Source organism: Bombina bombina, chromosome 9, assembly GCF_027579735.1.
Source record: "Bombina bombina isolate aBomBom1 chromosome 9, aBomBom1.pri, whole genome shotgun sequence".
Taxonomy (NCBI): domain Eukaryota; kingdom Metazoa; phylum Chordata; class Amphibia; order Anura; family Bombinatoridae; genus Bombina; species Bombina bombina.
This window is the reverse complement of record NC_069507.1, coordinates 72,867,155-72,890,015: the sequence shown is the minus strand read 5'-3', so window position 1 is coordinate 72,890,015 and position 22,861 is coordinate 72,867,155. Positions and strand designations below refer to the sequence as shown.

The following is a 22,861-nucleotide window of genomic DNA, read 5'->3' as shown; positions in this document are numbered from 1 at the left end:
GGATAAAAACAGGTCCGGGCACCTAATAGTTCAGGCAAACCTTACCCTAGAACTAAATACCCCAACCGGCCAAAAAGCCAGACACAAGGGCATGGATGCATATCCAGAGAATCCGGATAGTGAGACGAACTCGAAAGCTCCGACCAAAAGGAAGGAACCACCCCTAGCTAAAGTCCAGCGCTCCAAGGAGCAAGGCTAGAAGCCACATGAAGATACTTCTTAGAGCCTCAGGACAACCAAGGGATATCTCGGGGTCACAAAATTCCACTAGCAGGACTAGTCTCCCTAACACCTCCACACAAGCAGAGGACACAAGGAAGAGAAGGCACAAAGCCTGTCTCAGCTCTGGAAACCCCAAGCTAAACCAAAGTCCCCGCAGGGAACAACCATCACCCGGAAAAACAGATCCCTAAAAAGGAGATCCACTCACCCGGAGGCAATGGAAGTAGACCCAAAAGCCTCTTATAAAACTCAGTCAAGAGTAAGAGCTGCATCTAGAAATACTAGAAAAACAGCTTACGCGGACACCTGCAAGGTGCCAAGAGCTGCAACAGGTTTCAAACTGCAAACCTTCCGCATGCTAGACAGCTACCCTGTACAAGCTGTTGGATCCCAAAAGGACAATCCAGAGGCCTAAAAAATAAAGGTCAAACCACTCCATAGCGGCAAGGGGCATTAAGCTCTTCCACCCTCCACCACATGGGGGATGAAAATATGGTCTGATGAAATCAGATGTCAGAGTGACGCAGCAGATAAACTCCCCTGCCCGGTAATCTATGACTGAAGGCTATAAGGACTGAAACACTGCTTCCCACCTCACGGACCCATAGGCCCTCTCAAATGCTTAGTTGAACATGAAAAACAATAATAACCTGAGCACTCGTCTCTTCTACCGAACCAGCTGAGCAGAACAGCGCCACGTGTCTGAACAGCCACAAAAAGGAAAGAAACCGACAGGACCAGCCTGCACCTAGGGTCCCAACCGGTCAGCTGCGTAAATTCTCTCTCGTAGGGAAAAAACAGACATTTTTAACAGAGAACTAACATGTCCAACAAATTCCGAAGTAGTAATATAGTATCAATCCCAGAAGGTTCCTGAAGGAAACAAAAACAAATAAAAGACATCTCATCGGATATAAATAAAATATAAGGCAACCGGGAGGTTAACGCCCAAAAGGCACAGACCAACCCGCAGGACCAGCCAAACGTAGCCCTATCACACAAAACCGGGAAAGATCTCAAACAAATGACAATCAGGAGATTACTACATTCCCACATGTCTAATGAGGTGCACCATTCGAATTATCAGACTGAAATTCCCTGTAGCTGGTAACGATAGGGTCATTCAATAACTGAAAAACATGTCTGAGCAACACGCGAAGGCGCGCAATCCTGTAACGGAAGGCACAACACTCAGCAACAGATACCCCCGTGGGGAAATGTAGAGGCCCTCCCCAAGGCGGATGGCCCGGGACAATAAGGCACAAGCACATTCTCAAAGAAACGTCTTGACTCTGCAGACGAACAATCGCCATCATTATGGGGAAGCGAAAACGTGCTGCAAGCTCCGGGGGAATCACGCCACCCTGCACGGAGGAACCATAAACTGAGTTACCCGCATGTGCAGAAGTATGATTTGGTAGGGAACTCGCCTCTTGGAGGACAGGGCCCCCAGAGGCGGATGGCTCAGCAGTCCCTTGATTCCTCGAGCCTGAGGAACCAGGCGCTCTGAAATGGCATACAGAACAAAACTGGTTGACAGACGTCAACGAGGCCCCTCCGGATTCATCACCGAGTACAGAATCTGAAATCAAAATAGTCTCCGTATCAGAATCCTCTGTAACTGAAACTGAAATTAACACAGTCTCAGCATCAGAATCCTCCATATCTGGATAGAGGATATTTAAATATGGACTAAAGTAGTGAAAACTAAAATGGCACCGGACACCCCCAATGGCTGGGGCACTCACCATCTCCTATTACCAGACCCCTGCGGACTAGAAATCTCTCTCTACCACGCGGTCGGGAATGCGGAAATGTAACAACGGAACGTAGCCACACCCGAACACAAGGTGAACCATACAGTCCAAACAAGAGCGCCCAACCAAAAGGCTGCGTCACTTCCAAAGGCCTCAATGTTCCAACCAAGAGCCAAGTAAACATCGCACATAAGCAGGTTGAATCACAAAACAAACATGATTATAAAAAAACATAATTTATGCTTACCTGATAAATTCCTTTCTTCTGTTGTGTGATCAGTCCACGGGTCATCATTACTTCTGGGATATTATCTGCTCCCCTACAGGAAGTGCAAGAGGATTCACCCAGCAGAGTTGCTATATAGCTCCTCCCCTCTACGTCACCTCCAGTCATTCGACCAAAGACCAACGAGAAAGGAGAAGCCAAGGGTGTAGTGGTGACTGAATTATAATTTAAAAAATATTTACCTGCCTTAAAAAAACAGGGCGGGCCGTGGACTGATCACACAACAGAAGAAAGGAATTTATCAGGTAAGCATAAATTATGTTTTCTTCTGTTATGTGTGATCAGTCCACGGGTCATCATTACTTCTGGGATACCAATACCAAAGCAAAAGTACACGGATGACGGGAGGGATAGGCAGGCTCATTATACAGAAGGAACCACTGCCTGAAGAACCTTTCTCCCAAAAATAGCCTCCGAAGAAGCAAAAGTGTCAAATTTGTAAAATTTGGAAAAAGTATGAAGCGAAGACCAAGTTGCAGCCTTGCAAATCTGTTCAACAGAGGCCTCATTCTTAAAGGCCCAAGTGGAAGCCACAGCTCTAGTGGAATGAGCTGTAATTCTTTCAGGAGGCTGCTGTCCAGCAGTCTCATAGGCTAAACGTATTATGCTACGAAGCCAAAAAGAGAGAGAGGTAGCAGAAGCTTTTTGACCTCTCTTCTGTCCAGAATAAACGACAAACAGGGAAGAAGTTTGGCGAAAATCTTTAGTTGCCTGCAAGTAGAACTTGAGGGCACGAACTACATCCAGATTGTGTAGAAGACGTTCCTTCTTTGAAGAAGGATTTGGACACAAGGATGGAACAACAATCTCTTGATTGATATTCCTGTTAGTGACTACCTTAGGTAAGAACCCAGGTTTAGTACGCAGAACTACCTTGTCTGAGTGAAAGATCAGATAAGGAGAATCACAATGTAGGGCTGATAACTCAGAGACTCTTCGAGCCGAGGAAATAGCCATTAAAAATAGAACTTTCCAAGATAACAATTTTATATCAATGGAATGAAGGGGTTCAAACGGAACACCCTGTAAAACGTTAAGAACTAAGTTTAAACTCCATGGCGGAGCAACAGTTTTAAACACAGGCTTGATCCTAGCTAAAGCCTGACAAAAGGCCTGGATGTCTGAATTTTCTGACAGACGCCTGTGTAACAAGATGGACAGAGCTGAGATCTGTCCCTTTAATGAGCTAGCCGATAAACCCTTTTCTAAACCTTCTTGTAGAAAAGACAATATCCTAGGAATCCTAACCTTACTCCAGGAGTAATCTTTGGATTCACACCAGTATAGGTATTTACGCCATATTTTATGGTAAATCTTTCTGGTAACAGGCTTCCTAGCCTGTATCAGGGTATCAATAACCGACTCAGAAAAACCACGTTTTGATAAAATCAAGCGTTCAATTTCCAAGCAGTCAGCTTCAGAGAAGTTAGACTTTGATGTTTGAATGGACCCTGAATCAGAAGGTCCTGTCTTAGAGGTAGAGACCAAGGCGGACAGGATGACATGTCCACTAGATCTGCATACCAGGTCCTGCGCGGCCATGCAGGCGCTATTAGAATCACTGATGCTCTCTCCTGTTTGATTTTGGCAATCAATCGAGGAAGCAGCGGGAAGGGTGGAAACACATAAGCCATCCTGAAGTTCCAAGGTGCTGTCAAAGCATCTATCAGAACCGCTCCCGGATCCCTGGATCTGGATCCGTAGCGAGGAAGTTTGGCGTTCTGGCGAGACGCCATGAGATCTATCTCTGGTTTGCCCCAACGTCGAAGTATTTGGGCAAAGACCTCCGGATGAAGTTCCCACTCCCCCGGATGAAGAGTCTGGCGACTCAAGAAATCCGCCTCCCAGTTCTCCACTCCCGGGATGTGGATTGCTGACAGGTGGCAAGAGTGAGACTCTGCCCAGCGAATTATCTTTGATACTTCTATCATTGCTAGGGAGCTTCTTGTCCCTCCCTGATGGTTGATGTAAGCTACAGTCGTGATGTTGTCCGACTGAAACCTGATGAACCCCCGAGTCTTTAACTGGGGCCAAGCTAGAAGGGCATTGAGAACTGCTCTCAATTCCAGAATGTTTATTGGCAGGAGACTTTCCTCCTGACTCCATTGTCCCTGAGCCTTCAGAGAATTCCAGACAGCGCCCCAACCTAGAAGGCTGGCGTCTGTTGTTACGATTGTCCAGTCCGGCCTGCTGAACGGCATCCCCCTGGACAGATGTGGCCGAGAAAGCCACCATAGAAGAGAATTTCTGGTCTCTTGATCCAGATTCAGAGTGGGGGACAAATCTGAGTAATCCCCATTCCACTGACTCAGCATGCACAATTGCAGCGGTCTGAGATGTAGGCGTGCAAAGGGTACTATGTCCATTGCTGCTACCATTAAGCCGATCACCTCCATGCATTGAGCTACTGACGGGAGTTGAATGGAATGAAGGACACGGCATACATTTAGAAGCTTTGTTAATCTGTCTTCTGTCAGATAAATCTTCATGTCTACAGAATCTATAAGAGTCCCCAAGAATGGAACTCTTGTGAGAGGCAAGAGAGAACTCTTCTTTTCGTTCACTTTCCATCCATGCGACCTTAGAAATGCCAGAACTAACTCTGTATGAGACTTGGCAGTTTGAAAGCTTGAAGCTTGTATCAGAATGTCGTCTAGGTACGGAGCTACCGAAATTCCTCGCGGTCTCAGAACCGCTAGAAGGGCACCCAGAACCTTTGTGAAGATTCTTGGAGCCGTAGCCAATCCGAATGGAAGGGCTACAAACTGGTAATGCCTGTCTAAAAAGGCAAACCTTAGATACCGGTAATGATCTTTGTGAATCGGTATGTGAAGGTAAGCATCCTTTAAATCCACTGTGGTCATGTATTGACCCTTTTGGATCATGGGTAGGATTGTCCGAATAGTTTCCATTTTGAACGATGGAACTCTTAGGAATTTGTTTAGGATCTTTAAATCCAAGATTGGCCTGAAAGTTCCCTCTTTTTTGGGAACCACAAACAGGTTTGAGTAAAACCCTTGTCCTTGTTCCGACCGCGGAACCGGATGGATCACTCCCATTAATAATAGATCTTGTACACAGCGTAGAAACGCGTCTTTCTTTATTTGGTTTGTTGACAACCTTGACAGATGAAATCTCCCTCTTGGGGGAGATAATTTGAAGTCTAGAAGGTATCCCTGAGATATGATCTCTAGCGCCCAGGGATCCTGGACATCTCTTGCCCAAGCCTGGGCGAAGAGAGAGAGTCTGCCCCCCACTAGATCCGGTCCCGGATCGGGGGCCCTCGGTTCATGCTGTCTTAGGGGCAGCAGCAGGTTTTCTGGCCTGCTTGCCCTTATTCCAGGACTGGTTAGGTTTCCAGCCTTGTCTGTAACGAGCAACAGCTCCTTCCTGTTTTGGTGCAGTGGAAGTTGATGCTGCACCTGCTTTGAAATTCCGAAAGGGACGAAAATTAGACTGTCTAGCCTTAGCTTTGGCTTTGTCTTGAGGTAGAGCGTGGCCCTTACCTCCTGTAATGTCAGCGATAATCTCTTTCAAACCGGGCCCAAATAAAGTTTGCCCCTTGAAAGGTATATTAAGTAATTTGGACTTAGAAGTTACATCAGCCGACCAGGATTTTAGCCACAGCGCCCTACGTGCCTGAATGGCGAATCCTGAATTCTTAGCCGTAAGTTTGGTTAAATGTACTACGGCCTCCGAAATGAATGAATTAGCTAGTTTAAGGACTCTAAGCCTGTCCGTAATGTCGTCCAGCGTAGCTGAACTAAGGTTCTCTTCCAGAGACTCAATCCAAAATGCTGCCGCAGCCGTGATCGGCGCGATGCATGCAAGGGGTTGTAATATAAAACCTTGTTGAACAAACATTTTCTTAAGGTAACCCTCTAATTTTTTATCCATAGGATCTGAAAAGGCACAGCTATCCTCCACCGGGATAGTGGTACGCTTAGCTAAAGTAGAAACTGCTCCCTCCACCTTAGGGACCGTCTGCCATAAGTCCCGTGTGGTGGCGTCTATTGGAAACATCTTTCTAAATATTGGAGGGGGTGAGAACGGCACACCGGGTCTATCCCACTCCTTAGTAACAATTTCAGTTAATCTCTTAGGTATAGGAAAAACGTCAGTACTCGCCGGTACCCGCAAAGTATTTATCCAACCTACACATTTTCTCTGGTATTGCAACAGTGTTACAATCGTTAAGAGCTGCTAAAACCTCCCCTAGTAATACACGGAGGTTTTCCAATTTAAATTTAAAATTTGAAATATCTGAATCCAAGCTGCTTGGATCAGAACCGCCACCTACAGAATGAAGCTCTCCGTCCTCATGCTCTGCAAGCTGTGACGCAGTATCAGACATGGCCCTAGAATTATCAGCGCACTCTGTTCTCACCCCAGAGTGATCACGCTTGCCTCTTAGTTCTGGTAATTTAGCCAAAACTTCAGTCATAACAGTAGCCATATCTTGTAATGTTATCTGTAATGGCTGCCCAGATGTACTAGGCGCCATAATATCACGCACCTCCCGGGCGGGAGATGCAGGTACTGACACGTGAGGCGAGTTAGTCGGCATAACTCTCCCCTCGCTGTTTGGTGAAATTTGTTCAATTTGTACAGATTGACTTTTATTTAAAGTAGCATCAATACAGTTAGTACATAAATTTCTATTGGGCTCCACCTTGGCATTGGAACAAATGACACAGGTATCTTCCTCTGAATCAGACATGTTTAACACACTAGCAATAAACATGCAACTCGGTTACAATTTTATTTAATAAAAACGTACTGTGCCTCAAGAAGCACTAAACGATTAAATGACAGTTGAAATAATGAACTGAAAAACAGTTATAGCATCACTCTTAACAAACAACACAACTTTTTAGCAAAGGTTTGTTCCCATTAGTAAAATAACACTAATTAAATTTTAAACATAAAAATTACAGAGCAACGTTTTAAATCACAGTCACTATATAAGTCTCACAGCTCTGCTGAGAGAATCTACCTCCCTTCAAAGAAGTTTGAAGACCCCTGAGTTCTGTTAGAGATGAACCGGATCATGCAGAAAAACTGACTGGAAATTTTTGATGCGTAGCAAAGAGCGCCAAAAACGGCCCCTCCCTCTCACACACAGCAGTGAGAGAGAAACGAAACTGTCATAATTAACACAAGCAAACTGCCAAGTGGAAAAATAATGCCCAAATATTTATTCACTCAGTACCTCACTAATGCAAACGATTCTACATTCCAGCAAAAACGTTTAACATGAAAAATACCTAATAAAAGGTTTAATGTACTTTTACAGAGTAATTCCGGTGAAATACCATCCCCAGAATACTAAAGTGTAGAGCATACATACATGTTCATTATAACGGTATGGCAGGATTTTTTTTCATCAATTCCATTCAGAAAATAAAAACTGCTACATACCTCAATGCAGATTCAACTGCCCGCTGTCCCCTGATCTGAAGTTTTTACCTCCCTCAGATGGCCGAGAAACAGCAATATGATCTTAACTACTCCGGTTAAAATCATAAGAAAAACTCTGGTAGATTCTTCTTCAAACTCTGCCAGAGAGGTAATAACACGCTCCGGTGCTATTGTAAAATAACAAACTTTTGATTGAAGTTCTAAAAACTAAGTATAATCACCATAGTCCTCTCACACCTCCTATCTAGTCTTTGGGTGCAAGAGAATGACTGGGGGTGACGTAGAGGGGAGGAGCTATATAGCAACTCTGCTGGGTGAATCCTCTTGCACTTCCTGTAGGGGAGCAGATAATATCCCAGAAGTAATGATGACCCGTGGACTGATCACACATAACAGAAGAAAACCCTGTTCAATAACCCCCCTCAGGAGATATTAACCCTCAATTCCAAGATACTAAGAGAGACTCACTGAGACCCTTATGTATAGTTAGGCCCGCAAGGTGGTAGCCTCTCGGGAAACATTCACAGTACAATACATTGCAAATAAAGTAAAATGAAACAATCTTACCGGAATCTACGCCGTGGAACAGGAACATGGCCCTTCAAGTGTGACGGATAGTAGCATTGCCTCCGCCATGGACTTGAGAGAAGAAAGCAGGCAGCGAAGCGAAGTTAGACAATGCCAATTCCTTCAGGAGCTGTTAACATGAGTCGGGATGGTTTCGCAGAAAGAAACTCCCTGCATCTCTGGACTCTAACTTTCATCCAAGCCCTCACTGAGAGACTGACAGGACTACTTAAAACTCCTGTCCCATGCTGAAGAGTACTACCCTCCATAAGAGACAAAAACAAAAATTAAAAATTCTGACACATCTCTGCCATCCACCTGGGACGAAAGGCAAAGAATGACTGGGGGATGAGGCGAGTGGGAGGAGTATTTAAGCCGTTGGCTGTGTTGTCTTTGCCTCCTCCTGGTGGCCAGGTACTTTTTCCCAAAAGTAATGAATACAGCTGTGGACTCTTTCCATTGAAGAAGAAAAAAATAATTTACTTTTATTGTCTAATTTGCTTAATTCTCTTGGTATCCTTTGTTGAAAAGCATACCTAAGCCTCATGTTATTGGTTCACCCTTGGGCAATGCTGTTACTTTAACAAAATATACCAAGAGAATGAAGCAAAATAGAAGTAAATTGGAAAGTTTAAAATTGTATTCTCAATCTGAATCATGAAAAATTTGGTTTCATGTCCCTTTAAGGAGGGTTAAAACATAAAAATTACATTTTATTAATCATGTTTACCCCCAAAACTAGAGAATCCATATGATATTTGCTACTACCTGAAGGAGCAGTTTAAAAGGACATGCAACCCAAAATTAAACTGTCCAGGGTTTCTCAATCGCGGTCAAGTACCCCCATCAGGCCAGGATTTCATTATAGCTGAACGAGTGCACAGATAAAGTAATCAGTTGATCAGTAACCATGGTTACTACCCTGCTCTCACACAGTTAATTATTTCACCTGTGCACTGGTTCAGCCATAATGGCCGTTTGGGGGTACTTGAGGACTGCGGTTAATATTACATGCTCTCTCTCATTGATGCTTAGACAACTTTCCAATTTACTTCCAATAACCAAAAGTGCACAGACGTTTTATATTTACACTTTTTGAGTCACCAGCTCTTACTGAGCATGTGCAAGAACTCGCCATACATATATGCATTTGTGATTGGCTGATGACTGTCACATGATACAGGGGGAGTGGAAATAGACATAACTGAAATTTGTCATAAAAAAAATCTTCTACTCATTTGAAGTTCAGACTAAGTGCTATTGCATTGTCTTGTTATGCACTTGTTGATTATGCAAATATACTGTATTTACTGGTCCTTTAATCACAATGTGGGTTATTAACTTGCAAAACTATAGGTTACATTTCATAATTGGACTTCTCAGTCTATAAAAGGCAAAAAGTGTTTTAAAGGAACAGTAAAGTCAAAATTAAACTTTCATAATTCAGATAGAGCATGCAATTTTAAACAAATTTCTAATTTACTTCTATTATCTAATTTGCTTCATTCTCTTGGTATTCTTTGTTAAAAAGTATAGATAGCTAGGCTCAGGTGCCACTACTGAGAGCTAGCTGCCAATTGGTTACACATATTTATATCGTCATTAGTTCACCTATGTTCAGCTAGCTCCCAGTAGTTAATTTCTGCTCCTTTAACAAAGGATACCACACGAATAAAGACATTTTGGGAATAGAAGTACATTTCAAAAGTTGTTTAAAATTATATGCTCTATCTTTATCAGGGAATAAACATTTTGGATTTCATGTTCCTTTAAGTGCATACTGGATTATGCGTGAATGTTCCCGCCAACAGCATTATATGACCATTTGTTTGCACTCTATGCATTACTCATATATACTTGTAGTAACAATATTATGTTTGAGGTTCAAACAAATTACTTCAAAATTGTCAGTAATCTTAAGTTTACTTTTTTTCCTCTAGGAAAAAGGGAGGTGTGAGGCAGAATACCTGGTTAGATTTGCAAAAGGCAAGATTATAAAACTTTGTTATTCTAAACAGTGAAAACAGATACAGGAATAAAAATCCTAAAATGATATAGAATTTCAAGTTATAAAGTCAGCAAAATAACAAAACTTCTGCCTCCTATGATCAGGTCACATAAACAAATTATTGGTGATGCAATGTCCCAGCATGCAATAGCAATGGAGAACAAAGAAAAGAAGCTAGACAGAAAAAGAAAACTGTCACACACAGAGGGGAATAACTAGTTATTATGACAAATTTAGGGAAGGTCTAATGTTATCTATTTTAAATTATGTGAGGTACTGGAAAACTATTCCACAAGTCTCCTCATGTGTAAAAAAAATTGGCACAACCAAATGTAAAAAGCTGAAAATAATTCTAACAACTATTCAAAGCAGAACAGATGTTTCTTCTGTTATGTGTGATCAGTCCACGGGTCATCATTACTTCTGGGATATAACTCCTCCCCAACAGGAAATGCAAGAGGATTCACCCAGCAGAGCTGCATATAGCTCCTCCCCTCTACGTCACTCCCAGTCATTCTCTTGCACCCAACAACTAGATAGGATGTGTGAGAGGACTATGGTGATTATACTTAGTTTTTATAACTTCAATCAAAAGTTTGTTATTTTACAATAGCACCGGAGCGTGTTATTGCCTCTCTGGCAGAGTTTGAAGAAGAATCTACCAGAGTTTTTACTATGATTTTAACCGGAGTAGTTAAGATCATATTGCTGTTTCTCGACCATCTGAGGGAGGTAAAAGCTTCAGATCAGGGGACAGCGGGCAGATGAATCTGCATTGAGGTATGTAGCAGTTTTTATTTTCTGAATGGAATTGATGAGAAAATCCTGCCATACCGTTATAATGACATGTATGTATACTCTACACTTCAGTATTCTGGGGATGGTATTTCACCGGAATTACTCTGTTAAAAGTACATTAAACCTTTTAATAGGTATTTATTATGTTAAACGTTTTTGCTGGAATGTAGAATCGTTTGCATTTTCTGAGGTACTGAGTGAATAAATATTTGGGCATTATTTTTCCACTTGGCAGTTGCTTGTTTTAATTGTGACAGTTTCGTTTCTCTCTCACTGCTGTGTGTGAGGGGGAGGGGCCGTTTTTGGCGCTCTTTGCTACGCATCAAAAAATTCCAGTCAGTTACTCTTGTATTTCCTGCATGATCCGGTTCATCTCTAACAGAACTCAGGGGTCTTCAAACTTCTTTGGAGGGAGGTAGATTCTCTCAGCAGAGCTGTGAGACTTATATATTGACTGTGATTAAAAACGTTGCTCTGTAATTTTTATGTTGCAAATTTAATTATTGTTACTTTACTAATGGGAACAAACCTTTGCTAAAAGTTGTGTTGTTTTTAAGGATTGATGCTATAACTGTCTTTCAGTTCATTATTTCAACTGTCATTTAATCGTTTAGTGCTTCTTTGAGGCACAGTACGTTTTTGTTAAATAAGATTGTAACCAAGTTGCAAGTTTATTGCTAGTGTGTTAAACATGTCTGATTCAGAGGAAGATATCTGTGTCATTTGTTCCAATGCCAAGGTGGAGCCCAATAGAAATTTATGTACTAACTGTATTGATGCTACTTTAAATAAAAGCCAATCTGTACAAATTGAACAAATTTCACCAAACAGCGAGGGGAGAGTTATGCCGACTAACTCGCCTCACGTGTCAGTACCTGCATCTCCCGCCCGGGAGGTGCGTGATATTATGGCGCCTAGTACATCTGGGCGGCCATTACAGATAACATTACAAGATATGGCTACTGTTATGACTGAAGTTTTGGCTAAATTACCAGAACTAAGAGGCAAGCGTGATCACTCTGGGGTGAGAACAGAGTGCGCTGATAATACTAGGGCCATGTCTGATACTGCGTCACAGCTTGCAGAACATGAGGACGGAGAGCTTCATTCTGTGGGTGATGGTTCTGATCCAAACAGATTGGATTCAGATATTTCAAATTTTAAATTTAAATTGGAGAACCTCCGTGTATTACTAGGGGAGGTTTTAGCGGCTCTTAATGATTGTAACACTGTTGCAATACCAGAAAAATTGTGTAGGTTGGATAAATACTTTGCGGTACCGGCGAGTACTGACGTTTTTCCTATACCTAAGAGACTAACTGAAATTGTTACTAAGGAGTGGGATAGACCCGGTGTGCCGTTCTCACCCCCTCCAATATTTAGAAAGATGTTTCCAATAGACGCCACCACACGGGACTTATGGCAAACGGTCCCTAAGGTGGAGGGAGCAGTTTCTACTTTAGCTAAGCGTACCACTATCCCGGTGGAGGATAGCTGTGCTTTTTCAGATCCAATGGATAAAAAATTAGAGGGTTACCTTAAGAAAATGTTTGTTCAACAAGGTTTTATATTGCAACCCCTTGCATGCATCGCGCCGATTACGGCTGCGGCAGCATTTTGGATTGAGTCTCTGGAAGAGAACCTTAGTTCAGCTACGCTGGACGACATTACGGACAGGCTTAGAGTCCTTAAACTAGCTAATTCATTCATTTCGGAGGCCGTAGTACATTTAACCAAACTTACGGCTAAGAACTCAGGATTCGCCATTCAGGCACGTAGGGCGCTGTGGCTAAAATCCTGGTCAGCTGATGTAACTTCTAAGTCCAAATTACTTAATATACCTTTCAAGGGGCAAACTTTATTTGGGCCCGGTTTGAAAGAAATTATCGCTGACATTACAGGAGGTAAGGGCCACGCCCTGCCTCAAGACAAAGCCAAAGCTAAGGCTAGACAGTCTAATTTTCGTCCCTTTCGGAATTTCAAAGCAGGAGCAGCATCAACTTCCACTGCACCAAAACAGGAAGGAGCTGTTGCTCGTTACAGACAAGGCTGGAAACCTAACCAGTCCTGGAACAAGGGCAAGCAGGCCAGGAAACCTGCTGCTGCCCCAAAGACAGCATGAACCGAGGGCCCCCGATCCGGGACCGGATCTAGTGGGGGGCAGACTCTCTCTCTTCGCCCAGGCTTGGGCAAGAGATGTTCAGGATCCCTGGGCGCTAGAGATCATATCTCAGGGATACCTTCTAGACTTCAAATTCTCTCCCCCAAGAGGGAGATTTCATCTGTCAAGGTTGTCAACAAACCAGATAAAGAAAGAAGCGTTTCTACGCTGTGTACAAGATCTGTTATTAATGGGAGTGATCCATCCGGTTCCGCGGTCGGAACAAGGACAAGGGTTTTACTCAAACCTGTTTGTGGTTCCCAAAAAAGAGGGAATTTTCAGGCCAATCTTGGATTTAAAGATCCTAAACAAATTCCTAAGAGTTCCATCGTTCAAAATGGAAACTATTCGGACAATCTTACCCATGATCCAAAAGGGTCAGTACATGACCACAGTGGATTTAAAGGATGCTTACCTTCACATACCGATTCACAAAGATCATTACCGGTATCTAAGGTTTGCCTTCTTAGACAGGCATTACCAGTTTGTAGCTCTTCCATTCGGATTGGCTACGGCTCCAAGAATCTTCACAAAGGTTCTGGGTGCCCTTCTGGCGGTACTAAGACCGCGAGGAATTTCGGTAGCTCCGTACCTAGACGACATTCTGATACAAGCTTCAAGCTTTCAAACTGCCAAGTCTCATACAGAGTTAGTTCTGGCATTTCTAAGGTCGCATGGATGGAAAGTGAACGAAAAGAAGAGTTCTCTTTTTCCTCTCACAAGAGTTCCATTCTTGGGGACTCTTATAGATTCTGTAGAAATGAAGATTTATCTGACAGAAGACAGATTAACAAAGCTTCTAAATGCATGCCGTGTCCTTCATTCCATTCAACTCCCGTCAGTAGCTCAATGCATGGAGGTGATCGGCTTAATGGTAGCAGCAATGGACATAGTACCCTTTGCACGTCTACATCTCAGACCGCTGCAATTGTGCATGCTGAGTCAGTGGAATGGGGATTACTCAGACTTGTCCCCTACTCTGAATCTGGATCAAGAGACCAGAAACTCTCTTCTATGGTGGCTTTCTCGGCCACATCTGTCCAGGGGGATGCCATTCAGCAGGCCGGACTGGACAATTGTAACAACAGACGCCAGCCTACTAGGTTGGGGCGCTGTCTGGAATTCTCTGAAGGCTCAGGGACAATGGAATCAGGAGGAAAGTCTCCTGCCAATAAACATTCTGGAATTAAGAGCAGTTCTCCATGCCCTTCTGGCTTGGCCCCAGTTAAAAACTCGGGGGTTCATCAGGTTTCAGTCGGACAACATCACGACTGTAGCTTACATCAACCATCAAGGAGGGACAAGAAGCTCCCTAGCAATGATGGAAGTATCAAAGATAATTCGCTGGGCAGAGTCTCACTCTTGCCACCTGTCAGCAATCCACATCCCGGGAGTGGAGAACTGGGAGGCGGATTTCTTGAGTCGCCAGACTTTTCATCCGGGGGAGTGGGAACTTCATCCGGAGGTCTTTGCCCAAATACTTCGACGTTGGGGCAAACCAGAGATAGATCTCATGGCGTCTCGCCAGAACGCCAAACTTCCTCGCTACGGGTCCAGATCCAGGGATCCGGGAGCGGTTCTGATAGATGCTTTGACAGCACCTTGGAACTTCAGGATGGCTTATGTGTTTCCACCCTTCCCGCTGCTTCCTCGATTGATTGCCAAAATCAAACAGGAGAGAGCATCAGTGATTCTAATAGCGCCTGCATGGCCACGCAGGACTTGGTATGCAGATCTAGTGGACATGTCATCCTGTCCGCCTTGGTCTCTACCTCTAAGACAGGACCTTCTGATACAGGGTCCATTCAAACATCAAAATCTAACTTCTCTGAAGCTGACTGCTTGGAAATTGAACGCTTGATTTTATCAAAACGTGGTTTTTCTGAGTCGGTTATTGATACCCTGATACAGGCTAGGAAGCCTGTTACCAGAAGGATTTACCATAAGATATGGCGTAAATACCTATACTGGTGCGAATCCAAAGGTTACTCCTGGAGTAAGGTTAGGATTCCTAGGATATTGTCCTTTCTACAAGAAGGTTTAGAAAAGGGTTTATCGGCTAGCTCATTAAAGGGACAGATCTCAGCTCTGTCCATCTTGTTACACAGGCGTCTGTCAGAAAATCCAGACGTCCAGGCCTTTTGTCAGGCTTTAGCTAGGATCAAGCCTGTGTTTAAAACTGTTGCTCCGCCATGGAGTTTAAACTTAGTTCTTAACGTTTTACAGGGTGTTCCGTTTGAACCCCTTCATTCCATTGACATAAAATTGTTATCTTGGAAAGTTCTGTTTTTAATGGCTATTTCCTCGGCTCGAAGAGTCTCTGAGTTATCAGCCTTACATTGTGATTCTCCTTATCTGATTTTTCACTCAGACAAGGTAGTTCTGCGTACTAAACCTGGGTTCTTACCTAAGGTAGTCACTAACAGGAATATCAATCAAGAGATTGTTGTTCCATCCTTGTGTCCAAATCCTTCTTCAAAGAAGGAACGTCTTCTACACAATCTGGATGTAGTTCGTGCCCTCAAGTTCTACTTGCAGGCAACTAAGGATTTTCGACAAACGTCTTCCCTGTTTGTCGTGTACTCTGGTCAGAGGAGAGGTCATAAGGCTTCGGCTACCTCTCTCTCCTTCTGGCTTCGTAGCATAATTCGTTTAGCCTATGAGACTGCTGGACAGCAGCCTCCTGAAAGAATTACAGCTCATTCTACTAGAGCTGTGGCTTCCACTTGGGCCTTTAAGAATGAGGCCTCTGTTGAACAGATTTGCAAGGCTGCAACTTGGTCTTCGCTTCATACTTTTTCCAAATTTTACAAATTTGACACTTTTGCTTCTTCGGAGGCTATTTTTGGGAGAAAGGTTCTTCAGGCAGTGGTTTCTTCTGTATAATGAGCCTGCCTATCCCTCCCGTCATCCGTGTACTTTTGCTTTGGTATTGGTATCCCAGAAGTAATGATGACCCGTGGACTGATCACACATAACAGAAGAAAACATAATTTATGCTTACCTGATAAATTCCTTTCTTCTGTTGTGTGATCAGTCCACGGCCCGCCCTGTTTTAAGGCAGGTAAATATCTTTTAAATTATACTCCAGTCACCACTTCACCCTTGGTTTCTCCTTTCTCGTTGATTCTTGGTCGAATGACTGGGAGTGACGTAGAGGGGAGGAGCTATATGCAGCTCTGCTGGGTGAATCCTCTTGCATTTCCTGTTGGGGAGGAGTTATATCCCAGAAGTAATGATGACCCGTGGACTGATCACACAACAGAAGAAAGGAATTTATCAGGTAAGCATAAATTATGTTTTTTAACAATAAAAATGTTTAGGACACGTGTTTCGTGAAATAGCTTTGGTGGAGCATGATGAGGGGTTATTTGTCTGAATTTTATTGATTTGCCCGGTTTTAAAGATGAAACTTGTATGAGGAAAGTGTGTGCGTATGTGTGTCCGTGCAAAGTGAGGGATCTCAAAATCTGCCCCACTTACACACAAACAGGGTTGGTGGAGCACCCACAGAGTGATTAAAAATGACATGATACATAGATGTTGAAACACTTGAAACTGCAGTATAGCTATAAAAAGCTGACTAGAAAATATCACCTGAACATCTCTATGTAAAAACCAAAGTTATTTTACCTCAAAATTTCCTCAGTAGCCACATCCCATTGTAAAGGGACTTTAAGCAGCCAATCAGGATGCTAGTCCTGGAACTTAGAAGGGAGCATGTATTTGGAATGTGCAGGAACAGCCATGTTATTTTCCTCCTCCGTTTAAAGAAGTTTACTATGAAATCTCATGAGATCACAGTAAAGCAAAGTGTGATATCAACACTTGATAAAGCCGATTCGTTCCCCCCAACATGTAGCTACAGTATTTCTGTACACCCAGCAATTAATATTGTGAGCTGAAGAAATTTTGAGGTAAAAGATCTTCCTTTTTTAGACAAAGATGTTGAGGTGATATTTCCTTGTCAGCTTTTTATAGTTACACTGCATCCTTTTCAAGTGATTTAGCATATGGGTATGATGTCCCTTTAAGACAAAATGGACGCAAGCTCATGAACACTTCTGCAACCAGTCAGATGAAGAAAAAAAAAAAAAAAAAAAAAGAGGCTTTTAGAGAGAAAAGGATTAGTGTATAGAGAAATAAAGAAAAAAAACTAACAAGCTCATCAACCGTTAATAGAATATTTGACAAACTTTCAAGTTATCTTGTAAAAGAACTTATGGTTTATAAATAGAGGTGAATGAAAAATGCATTCTGCCTAAATAAATGAATCAAAATAGTCTGATGAAACAGGACATAATGACTGCATTCCTCAGAGGAAAAAGGACACACAGCATTTTATACAAATCAATGATGTGGATCAATGAACCCTTAAGAGCGTCTATAGAAAGCATTTGAAATAATTTAACTAAACCAGTTACAAAGCATTTTAAAAATGCATTGCAATATATTTGGAAATTGTTTTCTCCCATTTATAGACTACATAAAATTATTTTCTATTCAAATTTTTTTTTTTTTTAACGACTAAAGAATGATAAAAGGTCTATAAACAAATTGATGTCCTAGTTAAAAAGTAAGCATTTTTTTGCATGAAACGATTTCCCTTTTATTCAAAGCCCTGAAGTATTTGTCTTTATACTGCTCTACAAATGCATAGGTCTCTGAATAATGCCCATATTGGCTAAGGAGTGGATGTGAGGACGCAGCCAATCCAGACACTGATTTGGAGGGCAGTGGAAAGTACTGTAGGTAACTCTTTAGAACAGGGGTCTCAAAGTACCGGCCCGCGGGCCATTTCCGGCCCAGAACCAGTTACAATGTGGCCTGCCACTGACACCCCATAACTGAGAGCTGTGGGCTGAATAATTTATGTGTATGTGGTTTTGCAAGTTTGTGTGTGGGTCTGTGAGTGTGGTTCTTGGTGTGTGTGGGGGGAGTCTGTGTGTGTGTATGTGGTATGTAAGTTTGTGTGTGTGTGGGTCTGTGTGTGTGTTTGTGGGTCTAAGTGTGTGTGGGTCTGTATGTGTGGTTGGGTCTGTAAGTGTGTGTGTGTGTTGGTGGGTGTGAGTGAAGGTCTTTGCGTGTGTGTGTGTGGGGGGGTCTTTGTGTGTGGGTCTGAGTCTGTGGGTCTGTGTGTGGGGGGGTCTGTGTGTGTTTATGGAGGTCAGGGTGTGTTTGTATGTGTAAGGGTCTGGGATGTGTGTGTGTGTGTGGGGGGGGTGGGTCTTCTGGTGTGTGTGTGTGGGTCTGGGTGTGTAATGATTATGTATATAGTTACATTTAATTTGAAATTTTGGAAGCGGCCCCCATGAGAGAAGAAAATGTGACCAGTGGCTCCAAGGTGAGTTGAGTTTGAGACCCCTGCTTTAGAAGAAACAGGTAATCATATAAACTTACTTGTACATTAGCCATAGTGTGGTACCACCAGAATAACCTGGAAGTAATATAATATGCCACCACAACATCCACAGTGTAGTGATCATGAGCCAGAAGTATACAGAAAATCCCGACAAAACTGAGGCCCCAGCAAATCCAGTGATACCACCAGAGACGTCGAGGAGAATCTATTTGGAGAGAAAGAAATAGCATTGGAATTACAGCTTTAAAAACTGCAATGATCAAACCGCAAATCTCACAATTACAAAAAGGGGCAAAAGTTATGTTCTAGATGATTGGCAATAGTGGATATATCTAGCCCCTTAAAGGGACAGTCAAGTATAAAAATAAAAAAAAACTTTCATGATTTAAATAGGGCATGTAATTTTAAACAACTTTCCAATTTACTTTTATTACCAATTTTGCTTTGTTCTCTTGGTATTCTTAGTTGAAAGCTAAAGCTATGAGGTTCATGTGCTAATTTCTTTGACCTTGAAGGCCGCCTCTAATCTGAAAGACTTTTGACAGTTTTTCACCACTAGAGGGCGTTAGTTCATGTGTTTCACATAGATAACATTGAGCTCAGGCACTTGAAGCTCCTAGGAGTCAGCACCGATAAAAAAAATGCAAGTCTGTCAAAAGAACTGAAATAAGGGGGCAATTTGCAGAGGCTTAGATATAAAGTAATAACAGAGGTAAAAAGTATATTATTATAACTGTGTTGGTTATGCAAAACTGGGGAATGGGTAATAAAGGGATTATCTACATTTTTAAACAACAAAAATTCTGGTGTTTACTGTCCCTTTAAGTGACATTGGTTGAACTAAGGTTGAAAAAATGCATGCAGCAATTAAGTATTATTGTTGTTTATTTATAAAAGCACCAACGTTTTATGCAGCGCTATACAAAAGTACATTACAAACATAATGTTACAATACCATACAAATTTACAATGAGACATTATGTAAAACTATACAATGTACATTGACAAACAAACAAAAGGAGAGGAATATCGTGCCCTTGAGCACAATCAGTAGTGAATACACTTTTATACAAAGTGAGCTACAATTAGAGAGGCTCTCATGTTGGTTTTCACACCGTGAATCCAGCAAAAAAGCGTTTCAATTCATTGTGTTGGTGAGAAATCAGATTTAACAGGAAAAAAAAAAAGCTTGGAAATTACTTCCTATTGTAGGAAAAAAGATTGGAGCCCCAACTTGGCCCAAAAAATGTTTGTTAAAATTGTATAAGTATGTTTTAAAGAACAGCTTAAACTTAAAGGGACATGAAACCCAATTTCATGGTCCATATAGAAAATAAAAATTTAAAAAAAGTTTCCAATGTACTTCTATTATTTAATTTGCTTCATGTTCTTGTTATTTTTTGTTGAAGAGATATCTAGGTAAGCAGCGTGCACATGTCTAGGGCGCTACATGACAGGAAATAGCACTGCCATCTAGTGCTCCTGCTAATGTACAACATCGTTGCAAAACTGCTGCCATATAGTACGGTAGACACGTGCACACTCATGAGCTTACCTTCCTGATTTTCAACAAAGGAGAACAAGTAAATTGGATAATAAAAGTAAATTGGTAAGTTGTTTAAAAAACTTGTATGTTCCATCTGAATCATTAAAGAAAATGTTTGGGTTTTATTATATCCCTTATATGTCCACTCATCAGACTTGCTCATTTTATCTGTAGCTTTAACTAAAACAGTCTGCAAGTCATTTTTAAAATAAAGTTAACTCGGCATTATTTATTACAGTATATATTCTAAATCTATACTTCCTCTTTTTCAGTTGGTTAATGCGACTCCTGGCATAGCTGTCGAATCAATATCAGTATGCTGCAGAGAGATTTCATAATCACTGTAGGAGAGGTTGCCCTAACTATCCATAATAAAATGCCTGAAAACTTACTTAAATGGGTGTATCCATGCTCTTGACTTGGCAAATCACAGATTAAAAACATAATTTATGCTTACCTGATAAATTCCTTTCTTCTGTAGTGTGATCAGTCCACGGGTCATCATTACTTCTGGGATATTAACTGCTCCCCTACAGGAAGTGCAAGAGGATTCACCCAGCAGAGCTGCATATAGCTCCTCCCCTCTACGTCACTCCCAGTCATTCGACCAAGGACCAACGAGAAAGGAAAAGCCAAGGGTGAAGTGGTGACTGGAGTATAAATTAAAAAATATTTACCTGCCTTAAAAACAGGGCGGGCCGTGGACTGATCACACTACAGAAGAAAGGAATTTATCAGGTAAGCATAAATTATGTTTTCTTCTGTTAAGTGTGATCAGTCCACGGGTCATCATTACTTCTGGGATACCAATACCAAAGCAAAAGTACACGGATGACGGGAGGGATAGGCAGACTCTTTATACAGAAGGAACCACTGCCTGAAGAACCTTTCTCCCAAAAATAGCCTCCGATGAAGCAAAGGTGTCAAATTTGTAAAATTTGGAAAAAGTATGAAGCGAAGACCAAGTTGCAGCCTTGCAAATCTGTTCAACAGAGGCCTCATTCTTGAAGGCCCAAGTGGAAGCCACAGCTCTAGTAGAATGAGCTGTAATTCTTTCAGGGGGCTGCTGTCCAGCAGTCTCATAAGCTAAACGAATTATGCTACGAAGCCAAAAAGAAAGAGAGGTAGCGGAAGCTTTTTGACCTCTCCTCTGCCCAGAGTAAATGACAAACAGAGAAGACGTTTGTCGGAATTCCTTAGTTGCCTGCAAGTAAAATTTTAGAGCCCGGACTACATCCAGGTTGTGCAGTAGACGTTCCTTCTTTGAAGAAGGATTTGGGCATAAAGAAGGAACATCAATCTCTTGATTGATATTCCTGTTAGTAACTACCTTAGGTAAGAACCCAGGTTTAGTACGCAGGACTACCTTATCCGAATGAAAAATCAAATAAGGAGAATCACAATGTAAGGCTGATAATTCAGAGACTCTTCGAGCCGAGGAAATAGCCATTAAAAATAGAACTTTCCAAGATAACAACTTTATATCAATGGAATGAAGGGGTTCAAACGGAACGCCCTGTAAAACATTAAGAACAAGGTTTAAACTCCATGGTGGAGCAACAGTTTTAAACACAGGCTTAATCCTGGCCAAAGCCTGACAAAAAGCCTGGACGTCAGGAACTTCTGACAGACGTTTGTGTAACAGAATGGACAGAGCTGAGATCTGTCCCTTTAATGAACTAGCAGATAAACCCTTTTCTAAACCTTCTTGTAGAAAAGACAATATCCTAGGAATCCTAACCTTACTCCAAGAGTAACCTTTGGATTCACACCAATGTAGGTATTTACGCCATATCTTATGGTAAATCTTTCTGGTAACAGGTTTCCTAGTCTGTATTAAGGTACTAATAACTGACTCAGAAAACCCACGTCTTGATAAAATTAAGCGTTCAATTTCCAAGCAGTCAGCTTCAGAGAAGTTAGATTTTGATGTTTGAAGGGACCCTGTATCAGAAGGTCCTGTTTCAGAGGTAGAGACCAAGGCGGACAGGATGACATGTCCACCAGGTCTGCATACCAAGTCCTGCGTGGCCACGCAGGTGCTATTAGAATCACTGATGCTCTCTCTTGTTTGATTCCGGCTATCAATCGAGGAAGCAACGGGAAGGGTGGAAACACGTAAGCCATCCTGAAGTCCCAAGGTGCTGTCAGAGCATCTATCAGGACTGCTCCTGGATCCCTGGATCTGGACCCGTAACGAGGAAGCTTGGCGTTCTGTCGAGACGCCATGAGATCTATCTCTGGTTTGCCCCAACGTCGAAGTATTTGGGCAAAGACCTCCGGATGAAGTTCCCACTCCCCCGGATGAAAAGTCTGACGACTTAAGAAATCCGCCTCCCAGTTCTCCACTCCCGGGATGTGGATTGCTGACAGGTGGCAAGAGTGAGACTCTGCCCAGCGAATTATCTTTGATACTTCCATCATAGCTAGGGAGCTTCTTGTCCCTCCCTGATGGTTGATGTAAGCTACAGTCGTGATGTTGTCCGACTGAAACCTGATGAACCCCCCGAGTTGTCAACTGGGGCCAAGCCAGGAGGGCATTGAGAACTGCTCTCAATTCCAGAATGTTTATTGGCAGGAGACTCTCCTCCTGACTCCATAGTCCCTGAGCCTTCAGGGAATTCCAGACGGCACCCCAACCTAGAAGGCTGGCGTCTGTTGTTACAATTGTCCAGTCTGGTCTGCTGAATGGCATCCCCCTGGACAGGTGTGGCCGAGAAAGCCACCATAGAA

General features: G+C 42.4%; 1 protein-coding gene across 3 annotated transcripts in view; it reads right to left on the bottom strand.

The window, feature by feature from the left end:
• Positions 1 to 22,861, bottom strand: part of SGMS1 (sphingomyelin synthase 1) — a 226,229-nt gene that overhangs the window by 5,276 nt on the left and 198,092 nt on the right. For all 3 annotated transcript variants that reach the window (XM_053692223.1, XM_053692221.1, XM_053692222.1), the window contains one exon: positions 18,621 to 18,787. In XM_053692223.1, the coding sequence (XP_053548198.1) occupies positions 18,621 to 18,787 (167 nt within the window). The remainder of the gene's footprint in view (positions 1 to 18,620; positions 18,788 to 22,861) is intronic.